Source organism: Lupinus angustifolius, chromosome LG04, assembly GCF_001865875.1.
Source record: "Lupinus angustifolius cultivar Tanjil chromosome LG04, LupAngTanjil_v1.0, whole genome shotgun sequence".
NCBI lineage: Eukaryota > Viridiplantae > Streptophyta > Magnoliopsida > Fabales > Fabaceae > Lupinus > Lupinus angustifolius.
Genome location: NC_032012.1, coordinates 16,288,815 through 16,316,523, shown reverse-complemented (window position 1 = coordinate 16,316,523; position 27,709 = coordinate 16,288,815). Strand labels below are relative to the sequence as shown.

The following is a 27,709-nucleotide window of genomic DNA, read 5'->3' as shown; positions in this document are numbered from 1 at the left end:
TTTTATTTTATTCTTTATAATATTTTATGTTTATTGTGAAACAATTTAAACAAATAAAATAAAATAATAAAACAAAATAAAAGAGAATAAAATAGTAACAAGAACAGTGAAAGAAAATATTTGAAAGAATCTAAACATCAAACACTGAACATGCTTGTGATAAAGCCAAAAAATAAACATAACGATAACAAATTGGATGAAAATAGCATACACCTATTATTTAAAAGATACATAACATATTTACATATCATCAAGCCCAGAACGTTGATGTTAAACCAGATAAGGATAACACTGGTTTTGAATCACACAATATTTAATAAAAACAACTAAAAACTAATGAAAACAAAATAAAAAAAGGGAAAACGGGTCAGAACAGTGGGGATGAACACTGTTCATCATCCCCATTCATGCTACCGGTGCCAAAGATAGAGACGCCGCTGGAGAATACGTTGGAGTGGCGGTTTGGATGATGATTGAAGACCACGGCAGCAAGCTTTATGCATAGAATTTTGTTTGTTTTAAAGCTAATGTAATCATGGTAGAACACACATATACACACCAATAAATATATGAACAATAACGAAATAGAGAATAAAGAAAGGAACATATTAGAATGCTTGGAGGGTTGGAGGAACAAAGAAGAAGAAGAACTTAGTGAAATCTTTTTGTTTAGTGTTTTTTCTCCTCTTCAAACTTGGGTTGCCTCTTTTTCTCTTAACAGGTTTTCTGCCTCCTTTTGAATTTCTGATTAGAATTAGGTTAGTTTCTAAGCTAGGCTTAAATAAAGGGGGTAAGGATTAGGGTTTCTGGTTGGGCTAGGGAAAAAGCTCAGTTGCCATAATGTTTAAAATTCAAATCCCCCCCCCCCCTTTTGCTCTGATATATTTTATCGCGGTCAAAATTGAGTATTTACAATGAGAGGTGAATAAAAGAAGTACATGTTAAAGGTTCCATATGCCAATATAGTGGGTTGCTTGATGTATGCTATGGTTTGTACTAGACTGGAATTGGCACAAGCAGTTAGTCAAGTATGCAAGTACATGTCGAAACCAAGGAAGCAACATTGGGAATCATTCAAACGGATTTTCAGATATTTGAAGGGGACTACAGGTCTCGGTATCATGTTTGACAGCCAACAGAGTAAGCCTTCACATGTCATGAGGGCTTGAGAGATTGACACATGTCATGAGAGATTGAGAGATTGACACATATCATGAGGGAGTTCTTGAGAGATTGACACATGTCATTGAGAGATTGACACATGTCATGAGAGAGTTTTTTTTATTATATAAGTAATAGATGTTACTATAGCAATATTAAAATAGTAATAATAATATGAATCATAACATATTGTTTGTAGCTATTTTAGAGTTAAATAATATTTATTTTTATACTAATCTTATTTTAGAATCTTATAAATTTATTGATGATTTTTTTGATTAATAGGATACTACTAACTATATCATGTTATGTATGTGTAAAAAACAATGTTGAGAAAGTCGAGCAAGATGTTAAACCAGTAGATGACCCATATTAAGTTTATCCAATTTACACAGTTAAACCGTATGGTTTGACCGTTGATTTTATATATAATTAATAATTTTTAACCATATGAATGCACTTGTAACGTATATGGTTTTAACCATGCGAATGCACGAGCAACATACATATTCTTAATCATAAATGTACATGTAATATGTGTTCTTAATCATACAGCAAAAAATATCGTCCCGTACAAATGCACGGGTAACTTGCTAGTTAATTTCTAAAAAAATCATATAATCGTAAATAATCACTACCAATATATTCTACTCTTAACACTTCATGTCTGTAGCCACACGGACATTAATAATTACAAATCAATATAATTATTAAAAAAACAATCTTATCACTTTTCCAAATGTCAAGAAATTACATTTCAATACAAACTTTCAATGGTTTTCTTTTTTAAACAATTATCTTAGGGAATTTCTTAACATCCCATCCATTTATTCAATTAATAAAATAATTTAATTTCCTCATATTCCATACCACTCTAGTAATCTCCGCCGTCCGTTTCTTCAACAAATTCTGATCGTTGATGATAGTTCTTCCAAATTGATATGAATATATGATTTGGTTTTCACAGATAAAACAGCACGAGAGGGTGAACTATAAAGAAGAAGAACAGTGATTAATAATTGAAAACTTATTATTATTATTATTATTATTATGGCGATGCGTGACCTTGTTTTGGGTTCTACATCATGTCCCGATCCTTCAGCTTCTTCTTCTTCTTCAAATAATCCTCTCGGTGCTCTTGCAAACGCTCTTATTGGCTCTTCTTCTAAAACTCAGGTACTTAATTAAATTGACCGCTATAGACGCCGATATCAAGGTTTTGGATGTTTCTGAAACCGACTGTTATTTATCAACTTGGTTATTATTGTTATTATTAAGAGTAAAGAGATATTTTAGTCTAGGAAAACACAAAATAGTCCTAATCAAATTAGTTACTCTTAGCATTTTTTATGACCCTTATCACGATTATTTTGACTTATATTCGCGATTTTTTTGAGTATTAGTTTGTTTTTTTTTTATTTTTTCGGGATAAATTTGGTTATAAGGACTAAAGTGGGTACAGACTGTCTTATTAATGATGATGATGATGTGATTTTTTTGAAATTATGGAAACAGGAGAGGCTTAAGGAGATTCCTACATCAACTGCAACTGGTCCTGCGTTGCAATTTTACTCCCAACCTTCCAATGAGCTACCTGGATCCGAACTCGATAAGCCTTTTTTTGATGCTAACTCTCAGGTTTTGATTATTCTACTTTTCAATTATGTCAAATTGTATTTTTGTTGTATTATAAGTATGATAATATTGTGTTAAAATGATAGGGGCCAGAGTTTCTTAATAGGTTCCGGTCGGCTGGTGGGGTCGGCGGTGAGCTTGAGGGTGCTTGGAATGAGATACAACATGATGGTAGAGTTAGTCAACATCCAAGTTCTCAATTAGACCGCCTCTATGATAGGGGGCCAGGTCCACAGCTTCATCAACCACCATTGGATGGTAATTATCGATTTTTCATAATTTAATGTTTTAAACATGGTTACTCGGAGCATAATATGTGTATGGGTATGCTGTTATATTTGGGTCATTGTGTCACCACTGTTTTTTGCTTACGGGTTTATTTGCTAGTTGATTTTTGGAGGGGAAGGGAAGAGGAAGGCTTGAGAATCATGAAATACGCTTGCCAGAGGATTCCCATGCTTTTCCTTTCCCTCCGAAAATCAACTCACAAGTAGACCCTCAACTTTGAAGGTCATTTTTGGGTAAAACTTATGCAGAACCAAACATATGTTTTAATCCTCATTGCCTCGGTAGTTTTGAGTATTATTGACACAGTGCCTACCATTCTAGTACAAAGAAAAAATCGAACCTGCATAATAAATGAGATGGTTTTCAATGAGGTTATCTTATCCTCCCAATTCTTCGTTGTTGTCTTCTCTGTCATAATGAATTTATTCTTTTAGTTAACAAAATGTTATGGATGCGTGTGGGACTATGTTCTTTGAGATTTGTTGTTTATGAAGTGGATTTCCAATGCATTTGATATTTTTAAACTCGCCGTGCTGGTCATCACTGAGTAATATTGCGTCTTTATTGGGCTTTAGTTGAAGTGCTTTGATATTAGTATGTCTTATGGACTCAAATATGTTACTTCAATTCTTCGAGACACTTCACATAAAAAGAAGAGGTATGAAATTGATAATGTCCATTTTGCATTATATCAGGGACACCTCAAAGAGTTCTATCAAGCTTTTTGCACTCATTTCTTGATAGTGGTCGTGGTGGAGTCCCATTTCATCCTGCTCCTGTTCCATTATTGGGTTTATCTGAAGGTGATAAACAATGCATACGTGACCGTAGCAGCATAATGGCTAGGCACCTCTTTGCGGATAAAAGTGAAGAATTTATTGACGCCCAAGTAAGGAAATTAATTGATACCTTCATCTGCTTTACTTTTAATTCTTTGGTTTATTACACTATATGAACATAATATTGTGACAACTAAGTGGGTCATCATTGAAGGAAGAGAGAGAGAGAGAGAGAGAGAGAGAGAGAGAGGTTTAATTGTTTAAAGGTTAAAGTTCAGTGTTGTGTGTAGGTGCTAGGATGGTGGCCTAGGCTCTGATGTGAGTGTGCAAGAAGTTCCATGGTCTAATATACGTACAAGTTCTATTAAAACAGATGTCTTTTATTTTATACTTTTTTTGCAAAATAACACTGTATTATGCTTAGCTAAATTTCCTTGACACAGCATGTGGTATGATTTTGTGTTGGATGACTTGGATCGACGTGTGATAGATAATGAGTTTTACCATTAAACAAAACGTTGCCTAATTCTTTTGACTTGATTGCTTGACTCTAGACTCATCACTTGTAATTAAATTTACAGGTAAATGCACTTCTTTCCTCTTTAGATATCGACAGCAATATCCGTGGTAAGGGACATATGCCTGAAAGGTTTCGGGAGCTTAATGATTACTGGAATGAATCTCAAGGCAACCTGAGACTTGGTGCCCCTGCTGCGGACGGATGGATTACTGAATATAGTCAACATAGGCAACAATATGACAATCCTGATTCTTGGGCTAACTCATTTGAGCAGCAACATGGTGCCAATGGTTGGGTATCTGAATTTCAACATGTGAGAAATTTTTCCTGTTTTATTTCTATGCTATAACTTTAAGATTCTTACTCTCTTTTTAATCAGTACTTTAACGTAGTTTTATGTCTACTGCCATTTGACATGCAATTTAGGTCCTTCAGCTTTATTGAGGAAACTTGTTATACTGAATTGACAGCTATTGAAAACATTGTAGGATTAGAACCAAAGTTGCACAAACTGTGGATTTGAAGTAGTGTTAGGCGTACAGTACTCATTTTTAGATTAATCCATGAAATTTCTCTTTAATGTCCATCTTATAATTAGTTGGAGCAAATTGCTTCCTGAGTTTTGCCTTTATCGACTGCAAGTTTGAGTTTTAGGTTTTCCTGGTCTCACACATTGCTTCTCCAGTCTTTTTCACAATTGTAGAGCTATTCCACTCAGTTTCAGTTTCACAACCAATACTTTCCTTTCTTAAGCTATGAGTTTCCCTTCAAAATAATCCTCCAAACATTAATCCAATGCCATGTTTCTTCATCGATTTTGATGTTGGCATCCATTACCTGTATATAGCATCTCTTAACAGGAGGAGAAGGAGAATCTTGATTTCTTTTAAGTTTTGAGGTTTTTATAATGTCAATTTGTCAATGAAAGCATCCAAAATGGGTAGAGCCCAAGTTAAAAAGTCATGGAAGAAAATATTACAACAGATGGAAGAAGGCATCTTCATTTCTTTCATACATGTTTTAGGCGCAGTGTCTTCTTTTTCACTGGCCATCATGTTGGTATCCATATGTTTGGATTAAACTAGTATTTGTAGATATCACATTGATCAAAATTTCAAGGTTGCCACTGTTTATGTTTTTTTTTCGATAAGAAAAATTGTATTAAACAGAGTACAAGGGGTGCCCGCCCAATACAAGAGCCACTATTTATGTTATTATTTTTAAATGCTCATTTTATCTGGATATTTTTAATATATTTTCATCCTGCAGTCTCAACTGTCATCTGTGGATCAAATGCGAGGGATGAACATGTCAAACTTAGCTGCAATGGAGCAGACTCGCATGCTTGCAAATACATTGGGGGGTGACCCTAAATTTCAGGTTTATTTCTGTACACATCTTTGACATTTTTATTTTACAAGCATGTAAATGATTCCAATCTAGTACTTTATAATATTTAATAAATAAGAAAACAGAAGTTCAATAATTTTTAGATAATTTATTTGATCTTTATGGTTATAGGTGCTCTACTTTATTTGATAAATAAAATGAGAAAATTGGGAACCATGTTTGTACTTTATCTCCTCTTGATATTCGTCTTACTATTACAAACTAAAGATTACGAGTGTTTAATTTGGTATGCGAAAAATGTGGATAGATAATGAATTTTGCAAAATTTTATAATCGAGTGAACAACTGGTTATAAATATGTTCATTAACCTGAATTTCAGGTGGACAACGCATGAACAATCTTCATCTACTACACTAAAATGTATTCAATATCTCACTTGAATTCGAATGCAACTTTTCAGTATCAGTAGTTTTAACATTTACAGGAAGGGAAGATCATTGGTGCTAGTGGAAAATATTATGGTGGAGGGTGTCATAGTGATCTAGCAAAGGGCATCAAGAAATTAAGATTCAGTAGTCTAGACTAGATGATTTAGAACATGAGTCTTAAACTAATAGGATCTATCTGTGTTATCACTTAACTGGAGAATGGTTTTGTTCCTTTTGTGCTATATTTTGTGTGCCCTTGTTAAGGATATATTATCCTCTTGTCTAATTTCTTTTCTCTTTTTGGAAAAAAAGTCAACATCATGTTTTTGTGGCATGCAGAACTCGAAGTTTCTTCAATTTGTATCAAAGATGAGCCGTGGTGAGTTGATTATTGATGACAATCAAGTTAAAGAGAATGCATTACCTGCATCTGGAGATTGGGCAGCAGAATACCAGCAGCAATACAATCATGGTCATTCATGGGCTGGTGAATTTTTAAATGACAAGGTGATAGGATCCTCTCCTTTGAGAATGGTAGATTAGAAATCTAACACTGTAAATTCTCTCACAAAGATGAAAAATTACTGAATTACCTCTTTATTGAAATAAGACTTCAAGATACAAAAGAACCAAGGTAACAAGTTACCCCCAAAAGGAACACTCTCCTTTTCACACTGGAACAACCCAGTAAACTGAATATCAAAAAAGACCCTTCTCCCTTTATAGAGGGGTTCCTTATAAAGCCAAAACAGAGACATAACTAACTACCCTATCAAAACAGAATATAACTAACTTGTCTATCAACTAGACAACTACACCTATTCCATTAGTTACCCTACTTCTCTCCTATTTGCTTGACCCTCTTCCTCCTTCGATAGTAAACCTGTGGAGGCTTCTCCCTGCTGGGCTGCAGCCCAAAATCATCATACCCAACATAAGGCATGTAAAATTTTCAGTGAGCTTGAAATCATACTTGTTTGCAAGTGTTTATGATTGATTGGCATAAATTCAGTTAAAAAAACTAAAATGACCTATAGTTTTTGTTACTCTTAACCAGATGAGGCAGAAAGATAAGGATAAAGGTTGAGACAGAATAAGCAAAAATGTAAACACAGGCCTTTTTAAAATGGTTCTGAATAGTTGTGATAAAAACACTGACCTTAAAATCCTAAATTATTTTACAATAATCTTATAAATTCTAAGTGACATGTGTGCCCTTTATTTTGGGTGAATTACAAGTACCGTTTTCACAAGAAACGAAGAAAATTATTAGATAGGAAAGAGTTAAGGTACTGGTAAAGGCAAGATAAGAAATGCTCCAAAGCAGAAGAGAGAAAATACATCTGGTGAAAAGAAAAAAATGCTGCAAGGTTGCCCAACTTCTTTAAAAGTCATCGAAGACAACTTCCTTTGAGGACATATTTCTAGGCATTTTTGCTGATAATTTGGGTTGCCACTTGTTTTAGTGGGTAGTACTGTAAGTGCTGGGTGGCCTTTTCACCCAGACAACATTCTGAAGGCTTTGATTGAGAGGGATAAGGAGTTTTCCGGTCTATAATTTGCTAAAAAAAATTAGCAGTGTATATATGGTTGGAAAGGAACCATAGAATTTTTAGATTCCTTCTCATCTTTAGACTATTTTTGGGAGAGGGTTTCTTCTTTTGGCATCACTTTGGTGCTCTCTGCCCATTTTTTTTGTCTGGGGTTTCTATGGTAGATTTGCAGAGGGACTGACATGCTTTGTTGCATCGTTCTACCTCATAGCAGTAGTTGTTTCTCTTTCTTTTGTTCTTTGTGAGGATGTCTCTTATCCTCTTCTCTTGTACTATTCTATTTTCATGTAATGAAATTTCTTTATTTATCAAAAAAGAAAACTAAGCCTTCTCCACAGATTTTATCCAGAGTTTTCTATTGCGAGTTCTTGAGGAGCTCTATTTATATGGGTGTTAGAATGGGTTGTACTTACATCACTTTGATTCCAGTGGTATCTTATTTTTTTTACGGTTAAACATTGTTGACATACTAGCATTCTTACACGTGCAGTTCTGCTGTAATATTGTAGGCAGGTTCTTGAGTATTCATTTTAATTGTGAGTTGGATTTTGTTATTTCTTGGATTTTGTCATCTCTTGAGGGTTGAGCCTTAGGACAAAGGTAAGGTTGCCTTGTGACTTGATGCTTATGGGTTATAGTTGTGGAAACAATCTCTTTAGTCATGAGGAAACTTTCCTAGACTCCACAATGGTGGGAGCTTCACGCACTAGACAACCCGTTTATTCATGCAAATCTGAGATACATCTTATAGTTAGTTAATTTTTAGTGCAAATACAAAGTGATAAAAAGTGCATGGCAAGTTATTTTGGTTTGGATTATGATAGGTCTACTTAGTTATCTTCCTTTTCCTCAAAATTTTCAATGCTGAATGGTGGTTTCCAGGTTTCTCGTGGACCTGATCAGTGGGTGAATGAGTTTACAACTGAAGGACAACAGCTTGAACCAGTTGATGACCAGTGGGTTAATGACTTCTCGAAGTTGCATGTTGATGATTGGGCAGATGAATTTGGTCAGCAGATGGGTGAAGGAGTTTTCGGAGAAGGCTCTTCTGAACATTGGGCAAATGCATATGATGAGTAAGTCCACCTTCCTACTGACCAAGTTGCAATTTCTTTTCTTCATAAAGAACTATTCACTTGATAAATTGACAAAACAAAGAAGTTTTAGAAGAATTTGTATTTTGTAGAATGACTCTAAAGAACTATGCCATCATGTGATCTTTCTTTGTGGCTACTTTTATCGATAGAATTGGAAGTTGTAGAGAGATTGGAAAGATGTTTTGGGCTGATCGATATTATTGATTTATATTTTACTTCGATTTTCTCCTTTTCCTTTTCAACTGGAGGACGTCTTACCCACTCATCATTTCCCTTCTAATGGTTTCTTTTACCGAAGATAAGAAAATCTCAAACATGTCCTTTGACGTTTATCCTTTCCTTTGCCCTTTCGTGTAATTTTGCATGATGACTGTTATTATTCGTTTTTATCAGACCCCAAGTAGTTTGACTAAAGCTTGGTTGTCATACTTTTTATTATTCGTTTTTTGGAGTTTGAGGATTGGCATTAGGTGTTAATTGGTATGCACTGCTCCAGACTCAAAGGTTAAATACAAATTCACCAAAGGTTCAAAACAAATTAGTCTAGATTGTAGTGGCTTTCAAACGATGTAAAAAATAACACCTTTCTCTAGTCTAGGCCCTTGCCTAACACATACCAGGAATGGAAGAATATGACAAGGCGAGATGAGAAAGAGAAATTGTGTGAAAATATTGGAGTCAGTAATTTAAACGTAGAAGACTAGTAGTAAGTTGAGGTAAGTCAAATCAGTCAAGCTTCAGCTTGACTTGTTTAAAAATATGAAGCTTGAGTTTGGCTCATTTACTTGTTGACTATTTTCTTTATCAAATTTCCCCCCAAATTACTTTTAAGCTTATTAATTTAATAGATAACAAACATCTTTATGCTAAAGGATGAAATTAAATTAGAAGTAAAATATTATTTTATATATGTAAATAATTCATACTTTTTCATACATTACACACACATGAGCTATTAATGTGAAGTCTACAAAGCTTGAGTTTGACTTATGTAAATAGTCAAGCCTAAGTTCAAGCTTGAGCTTCTGTGTTTAGATAAATGAACGAGATTGAATGAGTATTTAATGAGCAGAATTCAAATAATTCATTAACAGCTTAGTTTAAAGACATCCTTAACCATGATGGATCTTTAATGCATAAATGCCTAGTTCATTACATTTCAGTTTTATTTCGACTATAAGAGTGGGGCTTGTACACTTCGATTGGATCTGCAAAATTGTTGTGTAAAAATTATGCAGAATTCAGTTTATGTACTAAATCAATGAGAACTGGCTATTGGTTTGATACTTTTTATATATGAATGTCACCATACAATACTTGTTGACTAACTGCATGTTCCTAAGATCATTGATTGATCTATGTTAGTTGCTTTAGGAGGAATGGAGGATAGTGGTCCACCTAATCCTATTTCGATTTAAGTCTACTCGGATTTAAATCCTATATTGGCCATCCAAATCCATTAAAAGAAGGCCAAGATGTGCTCAAGAAAAGACCTTTAAGTGGAACTGTTCTTGCATTGGAACCTTTTTTTATTTTTATCTGTTCACCAACTATTCTTTGATTAATATTAAACAGTGGTTGTTCCTGCACTAGCATAAATTTTGTATTTTCTCATTATGCTTGGGTTATGAGTCTTATGACCACGTTCTCTTCCATTCGACTTCACATTGTTATGTTCCAGCATTGAGGTTATTCCCTTGAACTAATCAGCATCTGTTTGGGGTTCATATGAAGGTATCTAAATGAGCAAGTTGCGTCCAGGAAGCTGTCAGATGGTTCAAGGGGCGTTTATGTCTTCTCAGATTTAAATCCTTATGTTGGTCATCCAAATCCATTAAAAGAAGGCCAAGATTTATTCAGGAAAGGACTTTTAAGTGAAGCTGTTCTTGCATTGGAAGCCGAAGTCATGAAAAACCCTGAAAATGCTGAAGGGTGGAGACTACTTGGAATAGCACATGCAGAGAACGATGATGATCAACAGGTTAGGTTACAACCTCCTTGATGATAAACTCCCTTATTTGTATAAGGCTACATACATCTATCATCCCCAGACCCCACTAGATGACAACCTCGTGTAGTGAGTTGTCCTGCCCTTTTTAGTTTATAGCTAAGATGGTGTTGCTGTTTAATTAACTATCATTCAATTTTGCTTTTTTCTTTGCTCAACTCATCAATTTAACATTCAAGATGTACAATGAATGATTTATGCTTTCTCTTATATTTGAAAGAAAAAATGGTTTCAGTGAGAAGTACAATTATTGGTCATTTCATATTTACAAAAAATAATATAAAATGTATGTTTCTTTTGAGGGAGGATGCAGTGGGATTAAATTGGAATCTTTATTATTCTATCACCGGTTTTTCTACCTTTGTTTCTGTTCCCAATATCTTGTTTTAATACGGAAAATTGCTTTCCAAATCATTTGTGTACATTTTCTGCCACTGTATACTGTCATGTCAATAATAATAATTGATTATTTTGTAAAACAATGGTGCTCTCTCTCTACATTGCCCATTTGTATAGAAAGTTAGAAACCATAACTGTCTATTGTACAGTCTAACTCTTAGCATTCATTTTCTGAAAGGAAAAATAAAGAACAGAAGAGTTCACAGCAAGAATGAAGGAAAATCCCTTGTTGCTTGGCAATTGATAGATTTCCTCTGGATTTATCCTCTGCATAACACGAACGCTGAAATCACAGAAATTTTTGTTTGCATAATCTACAATTCATATAATAAATCTGATAGGACATGTAGAGGAAAACCCTAAAGCATGTACTTTGGAATGTGTATTCCAGGAGGCGTAACAGTAGGCCAGGGAAGAATCTAAGCTAAAAGGGGTGAGCTGGCAGTTAGTTAGAGGAGAAGAGTGAGTGACATGTGACCAGGTAGTTATTAGGAGTGAGTGCATAGCATGAGTGCATAATCTTTTAGAAGAGAGGGAGTACTGAGAGATACTCTAAGGGGAAGAGTCATGGGCTCTAGGTTGGTTAGAGAACTCTATCTCGTCCAGAGGCTACGTACTGATCTGCGACCCTATTTTCTGGTACATATAAATAACGATACTCCTATTATTCAGTTGTTTTTTGTGTTCTATCAAAATCTTTATTGTTTGTTACATGACATTTAGAACATTCTTGAATGGATGAAGTGCTACAACCGTGTTAAAAAATTTGGTTGATATGTTACATGTATCTCAATTTTACCTTAGGTAGTCAATTGTGGATAGCGGTTGATCCCAAAAACACTATAGTGAGATAGCGGGACAACCCCTACAAGCTCAACTAAGAAAAAAATATTTTAGTAATTTATAGCCTACACATATAAATGCACAAAAATACTAAAAAGGTCATATTAAAGAAACATTCCTAATTGATAATCAAGATAAGAGTATTACAGATTCTAGATGTGATCGAAGCTGGAGGCCATGACAAAGTTATATATGAAAAATTGAACCACACGAAGATGATGTCAAAATTTGGTTCAGTCAGTTTGAAGAGAATCAATAAATGATAATAGGAAAAACAATTCGGGGCCAAGGAAAGATCATGCTGATAAAAGATGAAGTATGTTCTTGAAGTAGGAAGCCTTTTAATTTTGTTCATGTTGATGAAGAACATGTAAGCAACTGAACATGTATACTGAAATTAGGAAAAAGAAAGAGAAGAACGAAGAAAGGTAGAGCCTAGAAAAATCAATGTGTTAAGTAGAAGGGAAAGATGGGGAAGGGTAAATTACCTAAAACCCTAGTAAGAAAACCTGCCACCACTAAAAAGAGGGGCAAAAAGACCTCTAAAATTAGGGTTCCATTTGCTGTGAAACACATAGCGGGTCGTGACACATGATTTGTCCTGCGATCACCGCTATTTGACCTGCTATGGGCGCTACGGCCATATGTGCTGCTATCCACAGTTGCATCGCAGGGAATGACCGAAAACCTGCTACATGCCTCTATCGCAGTGTTATCACGCACTATTGACTACCTAGATTTTGCCATGCTTTACACTGAGCCATTGCTTAGTGTTTAAGATTTCTGGGAAATTTATTTTAAGACGATAATTTAAATATTAATTTTTTTTGAACTTGCACAGGCCATTGCAGCGATGATGCGTGCACAGGAGGCTGATCCAACAAACCTTGAAGTGCTTCTTGCACTTGGTGTCAGTCATACAAATGGTTAGTTAATTGCTTTTGATTAATTACCTGGATGAATGATATAAAGAACAATCGGAAATTAAAATTAGCTCTAAGCTCATTTGCCATACCAAGCCTTGATGCTAGAATTAATTTATGGGTATGTTGCTACCCATATATCTGGAGTTTTGCTTTGATGGAAATGCACAGAGGATAGAGAGCTCTTTTCAGAAGCTAAGCTGCTTTAATTTACTTGTATTGTGCCTGCTTTTTAAGGATTCTTGTTAGTTGTTATCCATTTTGTACTTGTCTTCTCTTTTAGTGGCGTCCTAACTGAAAACATTGATGAGAATAACTTGTAGGCTTTGTATTATATTCTAGTGGAAATTTGAATTCATCTACTGATATTTGCAGAACTGGAGCAAGCGTCTGCTCTGAAGTATTTATATGGATGGCTACACCATCACCAGAAGTATGGAACACTTACCCCTCCTGAGATGCCAGATTCATTGTACTATGCTGATGTACGTAGTTGTTTTATGCCTGATTATCCTGTTTGCTAAAGGATTATTTGTTATAGTTAGGTTTGCTAACTTGGAAGTCCTCATTCACAATACACATTGTAATTAACGTAGAAACCTATTTGTAAAGCCTTGTGGGGTGTTCCTGTCTCTGCAGTTGTTTGGGTCTTTTGTATAGACGCCAATCGTAGTTCTATTTTTAGTGTAAGAATATTTCTCTTTATACCAAAATATCTTCTGGTTAGATTGGGAAGATTGATATTCCTTTCTGCAGGTTTCTAGATTATTCAAAGAAGCAGCTCAACTCTCGCCGGATGATGCAGATGTTCACATAGTTCTTGGGGTCCTGTACAACTTATCCAGGGAATATGACAAAGCTATTGCATCTTTTGAACAAGCATTGAAACTTAAGCCCCAGGATTACTCTCTCTGGAACAAGCTTGGTGCAACACAAGCAAACAGTGTTCAAAGTGCGGATGCAATAATGGCTTATCAACAGGTAATGCATATCAGATTTAGTCCTGATATAGGTGGAAATTTTCTGTGTTTTAAGTGGGAAGTTTTGTTCCTTTATGATTTATAAAGTTTAACTGTAACTTTATTTATCAACTTTTTTAGGATATGAGTATGTAACCATGGGGTAATCATTCAGCCACCTTTAAGTCAGGGAGTTTGTCATGAATCATCAGAACTAGTATTAGTAATTTTAGGGTAGATTAGTACTTACTAGTTGTGGTCCCTGTACATGTTTCATATGTTGCTTGTATTAATAGAATTATCATTCGAAGTGGAATTTTTGGTTGCTTTATTATAATTTGTGACATTTAAATGGAACTTCAATTATAAAATAAAAAGTGGAAATTAAATGTTTGACTTTGACCATGTGGTAGCCATTTATCAACCTGCATCTTTGGGAGTTTATCATGACTCTCTAATCTCTTTAAAACACCGTTTTTGGTGTATTTTATGGCGCATCGCTAGTTATTAGTCATTACCATGTGCATATGAATTCCTGTAGTTGCTGTATGGTATTTGATAAGTATTATAAATTTCCTATTATGACCACCGGGAAAATGTAACAAGACAGATATCTGAAAATTATATACTATTTTTCTTACTTCATAACAGACTTTTATAAAGTTGAAATGTTTTAATTATAACCTCTATATAATAACAAGTACGAAAAATATATGGATTTGTAAGTCATATTGGAGTTGTGATGTCTAAGGACGTGGGTAGAAATTAAAAATGTTGATAACTGTCTGTGGGCTTATCTTAGTTTGAACTGTGCAACCTGGACTTGTGTTTAGTTTGAGCTTGAACTGTGCCCATTGTCACCTGGCTGTGTTTTAACTCATTCTTCTCTGAACTCTTTAGTTAGAACCAGTGTTTTAAATTACGGTCATGGTTACTGTGATTCGATGCGGCCCAAATGTGGTTTGATGTGACTGCATCATTGTGATTAGTGTCACATTGCAATTGCGGTTTGATATGGTTGCAGTGGTCACCGCAACCGCATTATTGCAGCCGCATCACATGATGTGGTTCGCAATTTGAATCACTAGTTAGAATTCTATCTGTGCTCTTTGCTCTGATTACCATTTTATTTATGAAATACCTCAATAGGGGCTTATTTCTGTGTGTGATTTAATGACTGAATAGGTCCAGACTAACATGTGTGTTATGCTTTCTTTTACTTTCTCTTCTTTTCCAGTTGTCTTTATGTGTTTGGAGGAATCAATATGAAACTGTTTGCACTCTGTTTTCTCTCTGTAATGTGTAGTATTTTCTCTCTAATGGAATCTTCCTTTAATTCCAGGCACTAGATCTAAAGCCTAATTATGTCCGTGCTTGGGCAAATATGGGTATTAGTTATGCAAACCAGGTCAGTTCATCATTTTTAAGCCAAATCATTTTAGTCCTTTTTCCTATTTACTATTTTCTTATGCTGTATCTTAATTGTGCTATACCTTATAATTTTCAACATTTGTCGTATACTTGTGCATGTTGTGTCACATCCCATTTCAAATAATAGTTTTTATTCTCTTCCGATGTAGTAAAACACAATCATGGGATTTTAGGAAAAGTAAAATTGTATGCCAATTGGAGGAATTCCTTTTCTTTAGTGGTACACATAAATATCACATCCTAATAGTTAAAGATGTCTTGTATTTGACATGGAGCTAATTTTAAGGAACTTTTGTTAAACTGGTTCTTCACTCATACACATTGATGTGGGATTTTACCACTTGACACTATCCCTTGGCTCTCACTTTCCATATTCTGTACTTGTGCTCATATATCCAACCTATTTAGGACTAAACATTTAATAGTGTTAAATGGATGGAAGTGCACTATTAAGGCTTGTAAGTCCCACACCGTTAAGTGGTTTAAGTACATGTTAGGTCACTTCTCTCAGTGCCAATTTGTTGTGAGGTGGAACCTTAACCTACACAATACGAAGTTTTTTATATATAAGAAAAGAATAAAAGAACTAAACATCAGGTTAAGCACGTAAAAGTCCCTTCACATGTCCATGCATGTGATGTTTCGATTTTTGAACATACGAAGTTATCGAGGTGATGATAAAATCAACGCAGCAAAGTTTTTGAATTGAGTTACTGCATTGGACTATTGGCAAGCATTATTACTTGATTCTATGAAATTACTAATTTGCTATTCCTTTCGAATTTCCTACAGGGCATGTATGAAGAGTCCATTCGTTATTATGTTCGGGCACTTGCCATGAATCCAAAAGCAGAGAATGCATGGCAATATTTGAGAATCTCATTGAGGTATGATTTTTAAATATATATTAACAGAGAAAAGGTAAAGAAGGTGAATCTTGACGCAACAGTAAGGTTGCTTGTCTTGCGACTTGGAGGTCATAGGTTCAAATCCTGGAAATAGTTTATTTACTTGCGAGGATAAGGTTGGACACATTTATCCTCCTCGGGCCTTACTAGATTGAAGGCTGCCCTTTGAATGGAATTGTCAGCTTAATAGATTTTGTGACTAACTTGTACATCTCCTATATTCCAGCTGCGCTTCAAGGAATGACTTGTTGGATGCTTGCGATAGTCGTAATGTGGACCTTCTCCAGAAAGAATTTCCACTATAATAAGTTCAGCATTTAGTAAGTCGCCGAGTCCGAGTTGCATGAATGTCGGTTCCACCGCAGAGGTGGTGGCTCATGGCTCAAACATAGTCCTATTTTGCCTTTTACCTTTTGGATCATTAAACGGTATATCTCCTTCCTTAGAAAAGACAGAGAGCTGAAAACACAATCAAGTAACTTAGCTTATACAAAGCATTGCTCTTTTGATCTTTGAACAAATGTGCATCATGTAATGGGGGAATAATGTAGTATACCAAGGTGGCTGAATTTTCAGACTTCATTTCTGTATGATACAAAAGCTATATATCACAGAATAACTGGAGTAATTAAGGTATGGAAAAAGGGTATTTCAGTATAAGTTAGACTTATTGTGTTGGTGGGTATTTAAATAAGCACCATTGGTTGCATATCATGTATCTAATTTGTTTCATTATTACTTGAAATTCACTCTTCTATATGGTTACTAGGCTATGAACATTAATAAACCCTTCTTTATCCTTATGGTTTGTATGTTCCATATTCTAGAATACATGCAAGGGTATACCTCAAAGTATTTCAATATCTTCAGTAGTATCGAAGTTCGGCTATTTTTATAGTACTTAAGGTGAGTGATTTGCTATTGTAGAGTCTTGTATTACTTATGCATCAAGATTCTTTTTTTTCCATTTGCCAATTTAAGCTTCCATTGGTTAAAGAAAATGTTTTGGACAAAGCTTGGACTATTTTTCTCTAAAGATTGGTAAAGGAAGTAAAGTTTTCCTTCAATATTTTTTAAAAATGGCCCTTCCAATTTTAAGATTGAAAGTTGATGAATATTAGGGCTTGTTAATGTTCACACGAATAATCAAATTTTTTTGTACTACCAAGGGTATCCCTTCACCTTTTTGGGTAAGGAATTAATTCCTTTCGGGGTTCGTAACTGCCCCTCTCAACAAGTGTCGCTCCCAAGAATCGAACTCTCGACCTTGGGGATCCATTGGGACATTATACTACTAGACCAATGCTTTATTGGTACATGAATAATCAAATTTAGTACACTAGTCCCATTACTTAAAACATTGCTGCATCATAAATGTAGGGCAAAACCCTTACTCTAGTCCATTAGTTATTTTAAGGTAGTATAAAACTCTTTAAGTTTCAAATGTCAAACAGATAAACCTCTTATGTTAACCAACCTGATATGGCATATAAAAAACATTATACTCTTCCCCCTTTCTATATTATTCTCCGATGACCCACATGAAACTTTGCTTTGTTTTTGTCCAAAATTTAGAAGTTTGCCTCCGTATAAAGACGAATGGTAGAGGTCACTGCGTAGAACGACGACCATGGTGGAAGCTACAAGCTTGGGTGACGATCGACCATGCTGAAGGCCACTTGGAAGAAGATGAACAATGTTTGTGTAAGGGCTACATTACATAACCTAAAATTAATAGAGTTAACAAAAATGATCTGATTGTTGGACGTAAAAAACTTAAGAGATTTATTTGAAATCAAAAAAATTGAGGGGTTTTGCCTAAAAATTGCTAGGTCAATAACGTTATTTTAATTCAAAATTAGTTTTGAACTATGATGTTATCAGACATTACAATCTTCACAAACAACAATAAAAGGAATAACCCATGGAGCATAACACAAAATATAACTAACGATTCCAATCACAAAATGATCAAGGTCATGACTCATAAGAAAATGCAATTGATTTGCATTAACTACCTCAAACTCTAACCTTTCACATTTTATCTTGCACACAACATGTATGTTGAAAGTGTATATTCTTGGGGTTCAGATCACTTAGGCTTGTATTAAATTTAATCCTAAACAATTGAGTGGTATTTGTATGGCATTTCTCAAGCAAATCAATTAAATTGAAAAATAATCTCAACAATCAATATAATTAGTTCATGGATCCATAAATATTAATATATAAATAATAATTTCTTCTTGAAAGAAATCAAGAATAATATACATTAAATATGATATAATGAATAAAACAAATAAATACAGTCATTCATTTGTAAATGTAAAGTCTAAATATATGCAAAACTATTTACTATCTAATATTTTAAATTATGTTGATATTTATCTCGATCATATAAAAGTATAAGAGCAACATAAAATATGATTTTGTAAGAGATAAACAAAGAATTTCATTTAACCAAAAGAGATTGGAAACCAAACAAATAATATTGGGAGTTAATTTGGTGCAAAATATTATATTGAAATTCATAATTACTATATTAATGGAATTAATTTCTCAAAAATTGATATATCTTTTCTTGTTTTCCTCTTCCCTCTTTTTCTTTTCTCCCCTCATTTTCTATCTTATCTAAATCCTTAAGTTTTATATTTTGGGACTCTAAAAAATATTGTTGTTCCATTCATATCTTTTATATAGCATCTTAATTTCCAACTACCCATATCAAGTCAAACTTTTATTTTAATCATTTTTATTATCCTAACCTTTATATTTAATATTAATACAATATACTATTTATTTAATCATTTCTTCCTCATTATAATTATACCAAAAAACTCTTTTAACTTTGTTTTTATTTTACTGGGATGTTACTTACATACTAAATTGTCCCATAACAAAAATGAGAAACCTAAAAAGAACTTTAAAGAATGGACAAGTGTGTTAAAATTAAGATTATTGTAGATAAGAATGTCTAATATGTTTGACCAACTCCATTATTGTCGAATGGTGTATAATTGAATACTGAAGATTGATAAATGGAGAGGGCAACTAGGGTTGAATTATATATATTTTAAAATAAGATGAATAACTATTCAATTACCAAGAAAACCCTGAATAAGTAAAATTCCCTTAAAAAATTCCTGAAATTTCAAAGTTCTCATATTTTCTTCTTGAGTATTTTAAATTTCCATAAATCATTACACTCCTTGGTGGATTACTCCATCCAGCAGAAACTTGAGATAATAATTTTAAAATTGATGCTATCTAATTGGACCGCATAAAATGTCACCCATAAAACCATCTAATTAGTTTCATTATTTTTCCTTAATCGTTTCACTTTATTAATTTAATACTTTAAAATATCTTTACGCAATAACGGAAAATAAAAAATAAAAAATAAAAACATATTGATAAATACTCTATGACATTAATATTCCATAACTTTTAGTGATTTCAAGAAGGAATTCCAAAACAAGTTTTTAACAACAAAAAAGTTCAACACATTCCCAATAAGCATAAAAATAATAAATAAAAGTCATATTCACAAACAACTTAGTACCTAATGTCCACCCAGGAAAACTGTGTATAGTTGAAAGTGTATAGATTTACTTGGCTGGTGCACTTTGACCAAAATATTATGATTTTAGTATACCTTTTAAAAAAATTACCAAATTGGTGCACTTTTTACAAACTCAATAATAGCATAGTCGAGTGTCTTTTATTTTTTCTGGTCCCACACGAAACTCGGCAACTAGGATGTAGAGTTTTATATATATTGATTTTTTAATATAATTGTTAAGAAGGATGTAGAGTTTCAATTTCCTATATTGAAATCGATAATCCCAATGCGTACTTTTTTAAATATTTCATTTTAGTAACTCCGCAACAAAGTTGCCGAGTATTGTTTAATTTTTTTTAATTAGGTATTGTTCACATTTTAAAAATAACATCTTGCAAGGCATATCCATTTTGCAAAACATGAATATACAAGGCAACAACAATAAAAGTTATTATGAATATACATTTTTGTATTTCAATAACAATAACATTCTGAATTAAGTTTTCATATTTTTTTGGTTATACTAGGAGTATCTATCTCCTCACCATTTTTGGTCAGAAACTAATATTTCAATGTGTGATTGTCGCTCTTAATAAGTGTCGCTCCCAATAATTGAAATTATAACCTTTGAGTATTGGTTTAGTGATGTAAGACCCGCTAAATCCTCATGATGACAAAATATCATAATTTCAATTATTGGGAGCGACACTTGTTAAGAGGGACATGCACACACATTGAAATAGATTAGTTTCTTACACAAAAGGGTGAGGAGATACTCCTAGGAGTACCAAAAAATATGAAAACTTAATTCAGAATGTTATTGTTATTGAAATGCAAAAAAGTATATTCATATTTATTAGAATAATTTTTATTGTTGTTGCCTTGTATATTCATGTTTTGCGAAATGGATATGCCTTGCAACATGATATTTTTAAAATGTGAACAATACCGAATTAAAATAAAAATTAACAATACTCGGCAACTTTGTTGTCGAGTTACTAAAATGCAATATTTAAAAAAGTTGGTATTGTGATTGCCGATTTCAATATAGGAAATTAAAAAAACAATTGAAACTCTACATCCTTTTGAGGATTATATTAAAAAATCAATATATAAAACTCTACATCCTGCCGAGTTTTATGTGAGACCAGGAAAAAATAAAAGAAACTCGACTATGCTATTACCAAGTTTGTGAAAAATGCACCAATTTGATTATTTTTTTAAAAGGTGTACTAAAATCATAATATTTTGGTCAAAGTGCATCAGCCAAGTAAATTTGTTGTTCAAAGTAATCAAAAGATCAGACAGAAATTATGTCACCATCTGTCAAATCAATCACTGTTAATAAAGTATAATATTTTGGATTTAATAAGTATACACTGAGAGCGTAAGTGTTTTTACGCTATGAGTATATCATTCACCATTCATTTGTTAACTACCACTGACTCTCACACAAAAGTAATACAAATCAATGTAGATAATGTGCAAAAGTGTATAAAATTTTACACCAAGGATATATAAATTTTAAACTAATATTTTACTATTCGCCCACAAATTCTACCCTAAATTGACATCATAATATTCCAATATTCACACCATCAATGTATGCAAATTAAATCCAAACTAGAAAACATGCATCTAAATATTCTATAATGCATTGAAATATTTTACTACCCGGCCCATATAAATTACCCAATCCGTGGCTACTAGTATTCTACTTTGCAGCAAACATGTTCCTCATTACAGTTGTTTTCAAATTTCAACTGATAATTCATTTGGTTTGCCCATGGAATAAACATAACCAAATGATCACAACCCAAACAACAGATTAGATATTTTATGTATTTTCTTTCCACTTAATATTAAAATTTCTACACAATCAATAAATCGTTCACCTTTCATTCACATTACTTTTTATGTAAAAAAAATTCCTAATAGTTAAGTAATATCACACTTTCAAATATCATAACCAGGGGATCACATGTACAAAAAATTTCAAAGGGCTTAATAATAGTACCACAGATGAAAAAGGAAAAAAAAAACCTAAGCTCTAGAAAATCAGCCTCAAAATACACTAAGAAAGTTTTCCTGGCCCTCTTGGCATAATGAAAAAACCTACCCAGGATAACTAAAACTCTTTAAAAGGATATAAAAACTATAAACATTCAACGTACATCAAAATTTACAGTCATGTTGCAAGCAACTATTGGATTATCTGTACCCACCACTTCACCTCTGCAGGTTGTGTTGGATTTACAAGCATTGTTGTTGTTACTATCATCATCAGAGTTCCGCGGTTTTCCGGATACCTTCTGGTGTGAGGAGATACATTTCATACACATAAACTTTGAAGGAATGTCATTAGAGTTATCAATCCCAGCACATCTGGTATGCTGCCAAACACCGCAGGTATCACATGCTAACATCCTTTCTCCATCATCATCTTTCGCCCCACATTGGCAATCAACTTTCCAGGCCTCTGTTCCTCTTTCCATTCGGAATCGGCTCAGCCCATGTTTGGTGGCGCATTTGCCTTGAATGCGAATGGACCCACTTGTTCCAACCAGGAACTTCACTGTGAATGAATCATTGGTCGACCCACATCCAAGGAGTTTGTCAGCTTGAAACCTCTTGTACATCACATATACTTCTTGAAAAACATTAGTGGCTTTGCTTTTAAGGGTTGCAACAGTAGCATTCAGAGGCAAGACAATCAATTCTGGAGGTGGGGATGGATCGTCTTTAGGCTGATCAGAAAGCTCAACATGACACCACAGCCTAATAGCAGATGGCAGCTCTTCTGCATATTTTCCGGGTTTGTAATCCTTCATAAACTGCTTACAGTCTAAGAGCTTCCTTGCTGAATTAGATATCAACTTCTTCATTATCTGAAGCCCCTTGCTCTCCATTTTGTTCGGGTGAATAATTTGATCAAACAAAAATCTCAGATCCGATATCATTTGCTCTACTGATGGATAACTGGGCATGGCAACTAATCCATTTCCCACAAAACTCAATGGTTCAAGTCTGTTGGGGATAAACGAAAATAACATTATGCTTTCATGATTCATCAAAGCAATTCACAAAGGGTAGATAGTAACTACATTACCATTCTTCTTACCTGAACTCCACCACACTAGAAATAGGATTGCATTGCGAACAAACTACCATTCCATTCGACGCTATTTTCCCTCTCAAGTGTTTAAGACTATAATCTAGAAGCTCCGGAGATGCAATCCTCCTACATACTGCACCCTTGAGAGCACGCCTACTCACCCATTTGGTCTTATTATAGGTACCGGATGCAAGCAACACTTTAATCAAAGCTTGTTGCACATCTTGAACATCATTATTTGTCCAAGCACACACGACATTAGAAGTGATTGTGGTCGGGCGCTTGCGGACTTCACTAATCAGCTTCAACAAAAAAGAGAAGAGGTCTTTAATCGTTAGAAGTTCCACGTCCGCCAAAGATTGGTAAAGAGAGATCACTGACTGTAGGCGGCCTCGGGGTCCCCTTCCCTCAAACAAAAATGATGACAAGGTTATGCTTGAGAGGGCATTCACTGCATTCTGGTACGCGTCTTGAGTAAGAGCATAACTTCCCGTACCAAATTCATAACCCCAATTGCCATACCAGGAACACCCATTAGTGATAGCATGAAGCAACCTAAACTCAAGCCCGAATTTCTTCGACAAGTCCATCACGCTAACTTTCCTATTTAAAGCATAGCATACAAATTTCATTAAAATACGAAAGGATTACAACATTAAACAAATGTAGTGTAGAATTTGATGTCTGTGTTAACACAGGGTGGAACAGCACATAAAATACAAGAAAATATCTTTATGTTCTATGTTTTGCATAATTTATAATCAAAACAGAACATGAAATGAATTTCAAAAGTACAACAATCTTGTTCAATCTTATTCTGTTATGACATCCAATGCTACCCAAATGTAAAAAAAGAAATAGCATTTATACCTAACAGCGAGTTTAGCACAGAGCCGATCCCAAAAACCCATAATATGAGTTCCCGAAAGAAGCTTAGAACCACCTTCTCTTCCATTAAGAGTAAGCAAGTGACCATAACCATTAGAGTGAACAACACCATGTAAAAGATGGGTATTATCTTCAATTTGAAGATACAACCAATCCTCAAGATCATCAACTGTAATTGCATAGTTACACCATTTGCACCTGCAAATATTTCAAACAAAACTAAACATTCATTTTACATTCAAAAATCAAACATTGGTATTAATAAAAAAACATGTTGAATTGAACAAAGAAACAAACCTAGGTTCTGATAATTGAACAAGATTGGTACATCTTGAACAAGGTCTTTGATAAGGTTCAATTGCATCACTTGAATCAGCTCTAATTATGAAATGGTATCTCTTTCTACACACTGGATGCCCGCTCCAACCTTTTGTTTTTTTATTACAAAAAAACAAAAAAAAGTCAAAAGATTAGAACTTTCAAAACGTCACAATCATATCTAACTCCATTATTATGTCTGTATTTCACTAGGAAATAAAATATTAAACTTTTCTTTTATGAAAAAATATATATAAATAATAATCTTGCCATAATATTTATGTATTGTAAAATATAAAACTCATACACTTAAATAAACCCAATTTTATCATCAGAAAAAGGCAACTATGATGTCAGAAGCTTTTTATGTAAAGGAATAATTTTTTACATATAATTAAAATTCCTGAGAATTAAATTAAGATTTTTTGTCACAAACTGATATTTTAAAAAATTATGGTTCACTCTGAGTTAACTCGTCAAATCGGTAATTTTATGTGTCAACACTCAAAGTCTGGTAATACTGAAGAACAAGATTTTTTATAGTGGCCAGTGAAAGTTCATACTCAGTGAGTCAACTCACCAACAACTCGGCACTGGTCGCAATAAACTGAGCCACGAGAGCGAGTCACATCTTCTTCCACAATATCAAGTGCAACCGTCTCCACCGAAAGATCGGGCCCAATAACACGGAACAATATCTGCCACGTCATCAGCGACGGAAAAAACGACGGCGGAAAAGTGAGCCGCGCATGGTTGTTGAGGAAACGGTGAACGTTGCACCGGAACGGCTCATTGACGGCGGCGCCGTCGTGAATCGCGGCCGGGAAGGTGAAAAAATCGTGAAGGTCGGTCGAAACCGTTTTCTTAGCCCTCTTAAACGGCCTGTCGTTTATGGCCATAATGGATCAAAACGACGGTGGATTGAGTATAAATAAATATATACAAAAGTTTCAGAGAGAAATAGGAACAAAATTAAAATTAATATACAGAGGTAAATAAAAAAGTTGTGATGGAAGGAAAAGAGTTAGGAGGAAGAAAAAGCGATTTTGATTAACGAGATTATAGGGTGAGAGAGAAAGAGAGCTTTTGATGTAACTTAATTTTTGGAAATGGAGCGGCGCTACTATAAGCTGCTAGGGTTTTATGTTTCTTCCTTTTATATAGGATTTTAATGGCGGTTTCTTTTTTTATTGTTATCTTTTTGAATCTTTTTTTCAATCTTCTTTGTGTATATTAGATTGTGTTTGATAATTGGTTTTTTGGGTGGGTATTGGGTAAAATAATAATTTATGTTAAAAAAATTATCTTTGAATATTTTTTATAATTAGCCATTATTAGGACACTGAATAAGGTTATCTTGATCATTTGGTAATATACCTTATCATAATGTAATGTCTTAATATATTTAGAGAGAACTTATCTTTTTAAATTTATTTATTATTTAATATATGTTTCATTTGTTCTATATTATTTTAAAAAGAAAATAAAAACAAGATACATTCATAAAAAATATAAAATAAAATATATATCAAATAATAAGTAAATTTAAGGAGATATATTGTAAATAGAGTTTTTAAATTCTCTCTATATTTGTTGGATAAATACTTAAATAGCATAATAAAATAGTAGATAATTTTTTGTATATTTTTTTCATTACTATTGGTTTTATTTTCATATATCCTTTTAAAACATTTCTGCTAAATTAATTTTAGATATTGAAATAACAAAAACTTATGAATAAATATATACTAATATGCAATATCACTTCCTCACGTAATCTATACTAGCTTGTCGATCGGCACTTTGTGTCTGTCGACCCGCATTCTTATTGTAATATATAAAGTTAAAAAAATGTTGATTTAAGAAGATAAAAATCATTATATGATCGTTAAATATTAGTATTGTGTGGAAGTTTTTATTAGTTATTAAGGTGAGAGGTTAAAAATGATAAAAATTGAATATTAAAATTATGTCATGCATGGTGGTTACCACTTGTTTTGGCTTTATTAATAGTATAGATATAGATGTAATAGATATATATTGATTTGTACAAAATTTCATACCAAATTTTCTGTTGTGTACCAAACACATATTTATTTCAATAGGCAAAGACTTTACCTAAAGTTTGATATACATAATCATTGTGATAGCTTTCTCAATTTACTTTATCAACAAGTTAAGTTAGTTTATGGAAACAAATCCTCGAGATCTTGCTTTTGTTGAAATAAAAATGTGATGATCTTTAAAAAAAATAGAGAAAAAAGATATACACATTAATAATATAAGAGTTTTTAAATTATTATTGTATCATATTTAATTATTACTGACTTTTAAATAAAATAAAAATGTTAGGTTGCAGGCATGTTCAAAGATTTTAATTTAACATTTTTGGATTTTTGAGTCTTATTTGATTGTATTAAATTGATGGACTAATCTTGTTTCTTGTATGTTGGTTTGACTTTTAGTACTCTCAATACTGAAGTTATTTGCTTATAAAAATATAATTGGGATAATATCATAATCATGGCTTGAGTTAATAAAATTCAATGTTCATAAGCTGGCATTACATAAAGTGTTAAAAACTTACCAAGAATGTGAAAATCGTCCCAATATTAGAGTATATTATGATTATTTTGTTACATTTTATAATGTAAAATTCTTTCACATTGTTATTAATAAGAAATTACTAATTGACTATAAATGTTATCAAATAATTTAGTTTATAACTAAAATTGCATATCCCTAACCTATAATTGATTAATTAATTAATTGATACTTCAATTTAGAGCAAGACTTATATATAACAAAGAAATATTTATTATCTTAAATTATGTCTTAAACCATATATTAAATTAATAATATTAAAATAAAAACAAAAAAGTAAGTCAACTTTTGACTCAAAATATTACACTCAATATTATTATGATTCCAGAAGTAAAGTAATTGATAATCAATTATCGAGAAATAAATTAGTGTAGGCGCATGAAATACGGAATTCACGCACTGCGATGACGATAAGATCAAAGAAAAAGGCGGTTTGTATGAAAACTCATGTCTTTCGCTTTCTAAATTTTTTAGTACGCGGGAGGACCAAATTTGAAAATTTCTTTTCCGCACCTAAAGAAAATGTACTTCAATTTCAATAGTATATTTATATTTATATTGTGATATATATGCTCTTTTAAGGGGGAAATTTTAAACCAATGATATAAAAACTCCAACGTCGGTTCGTTCGTAAAACCGGCGAACCAGACCCCTAACCGTTATGGTACAGATATTGAACCAGCCAAATATCAAAACTGGTCAAAAACCGATCAAAATCGTTGAATCGTCTGATATTTGACTAAACTGATCGGTAAGAGTGTAGTATTTATGTATTGATACTATACAGATTTATTATTAATTTTCATTACTTTTATTTAAAAGTCAATGATGATTAAAAATGAATGATAAATGATGTAGTAACAGTGTAAAAAACTATTATATTATCAGTGTACACATCTTTTTCTCTTTTTTAAAGAGTAAATAATAATTAAATATGCA

The 27,709-nt window shown here is 33.2% G+C and overlaps 2 protein-coding genes across 2 annotated transcripts; one reads left to right on the top strand and one right to left on the bottom strand.

Annotated features, from left to right (window-relative positions):
- LOC109346020 (peroxisome biogenesis protein 5-like) lies at positions 2,139–17,086 on the top strand. Its single transcript, XM_019585361.1, has 15 exons — positions 2,139–2,337; positions 2,677–2,799; positions 2,883–3,054; positions 3,780–3,973; positions 4,445–4,696; positions 5,653–5,763; positions 6,502–6,669; positions 8,598–8,791; positions 10,547–10,793; positions 12,904–12,988; positions 13,361–13,470; positions 13,742–13,966; positions 15,287–15,352; positions 16,168–16,262; positions 16,510–17,086. Exons 1-15 carry the CDS (start codon positions 2,212–2,214, stop codon positions 16,586–16,588), a joined length of 2,247 nt encoding a protein of 748 aa, XP_019440906.1. The 5' UTR covers positions 2,139–2,211; the 3' UTR covers positions 16,589–17,086.
- LOC109346019 (PHD finger protein At1g33420-like) lies at positions 21,784–25,280 on the bottom strand. The gene is made up of 5 exons (XM_019585360.1): positions 24,747–25,280; positions 24,146–24,275; positions 23,831–24,046; positions 22,967–23,563; positions 21,784–22,872 (listed from the first exon to the last, which is right to left on the bottom strand). Exons 1-5 carry the CDS (start codon positions 25,063–25,065, stop codon positions 22,011–22,013), a joined length of 2,124 nt encoding a protein of 707 aa, XP_019440905.1. The 5' UTR covers positions 25,066–25,280; the 3' UTR covers positions 21,784–22,010.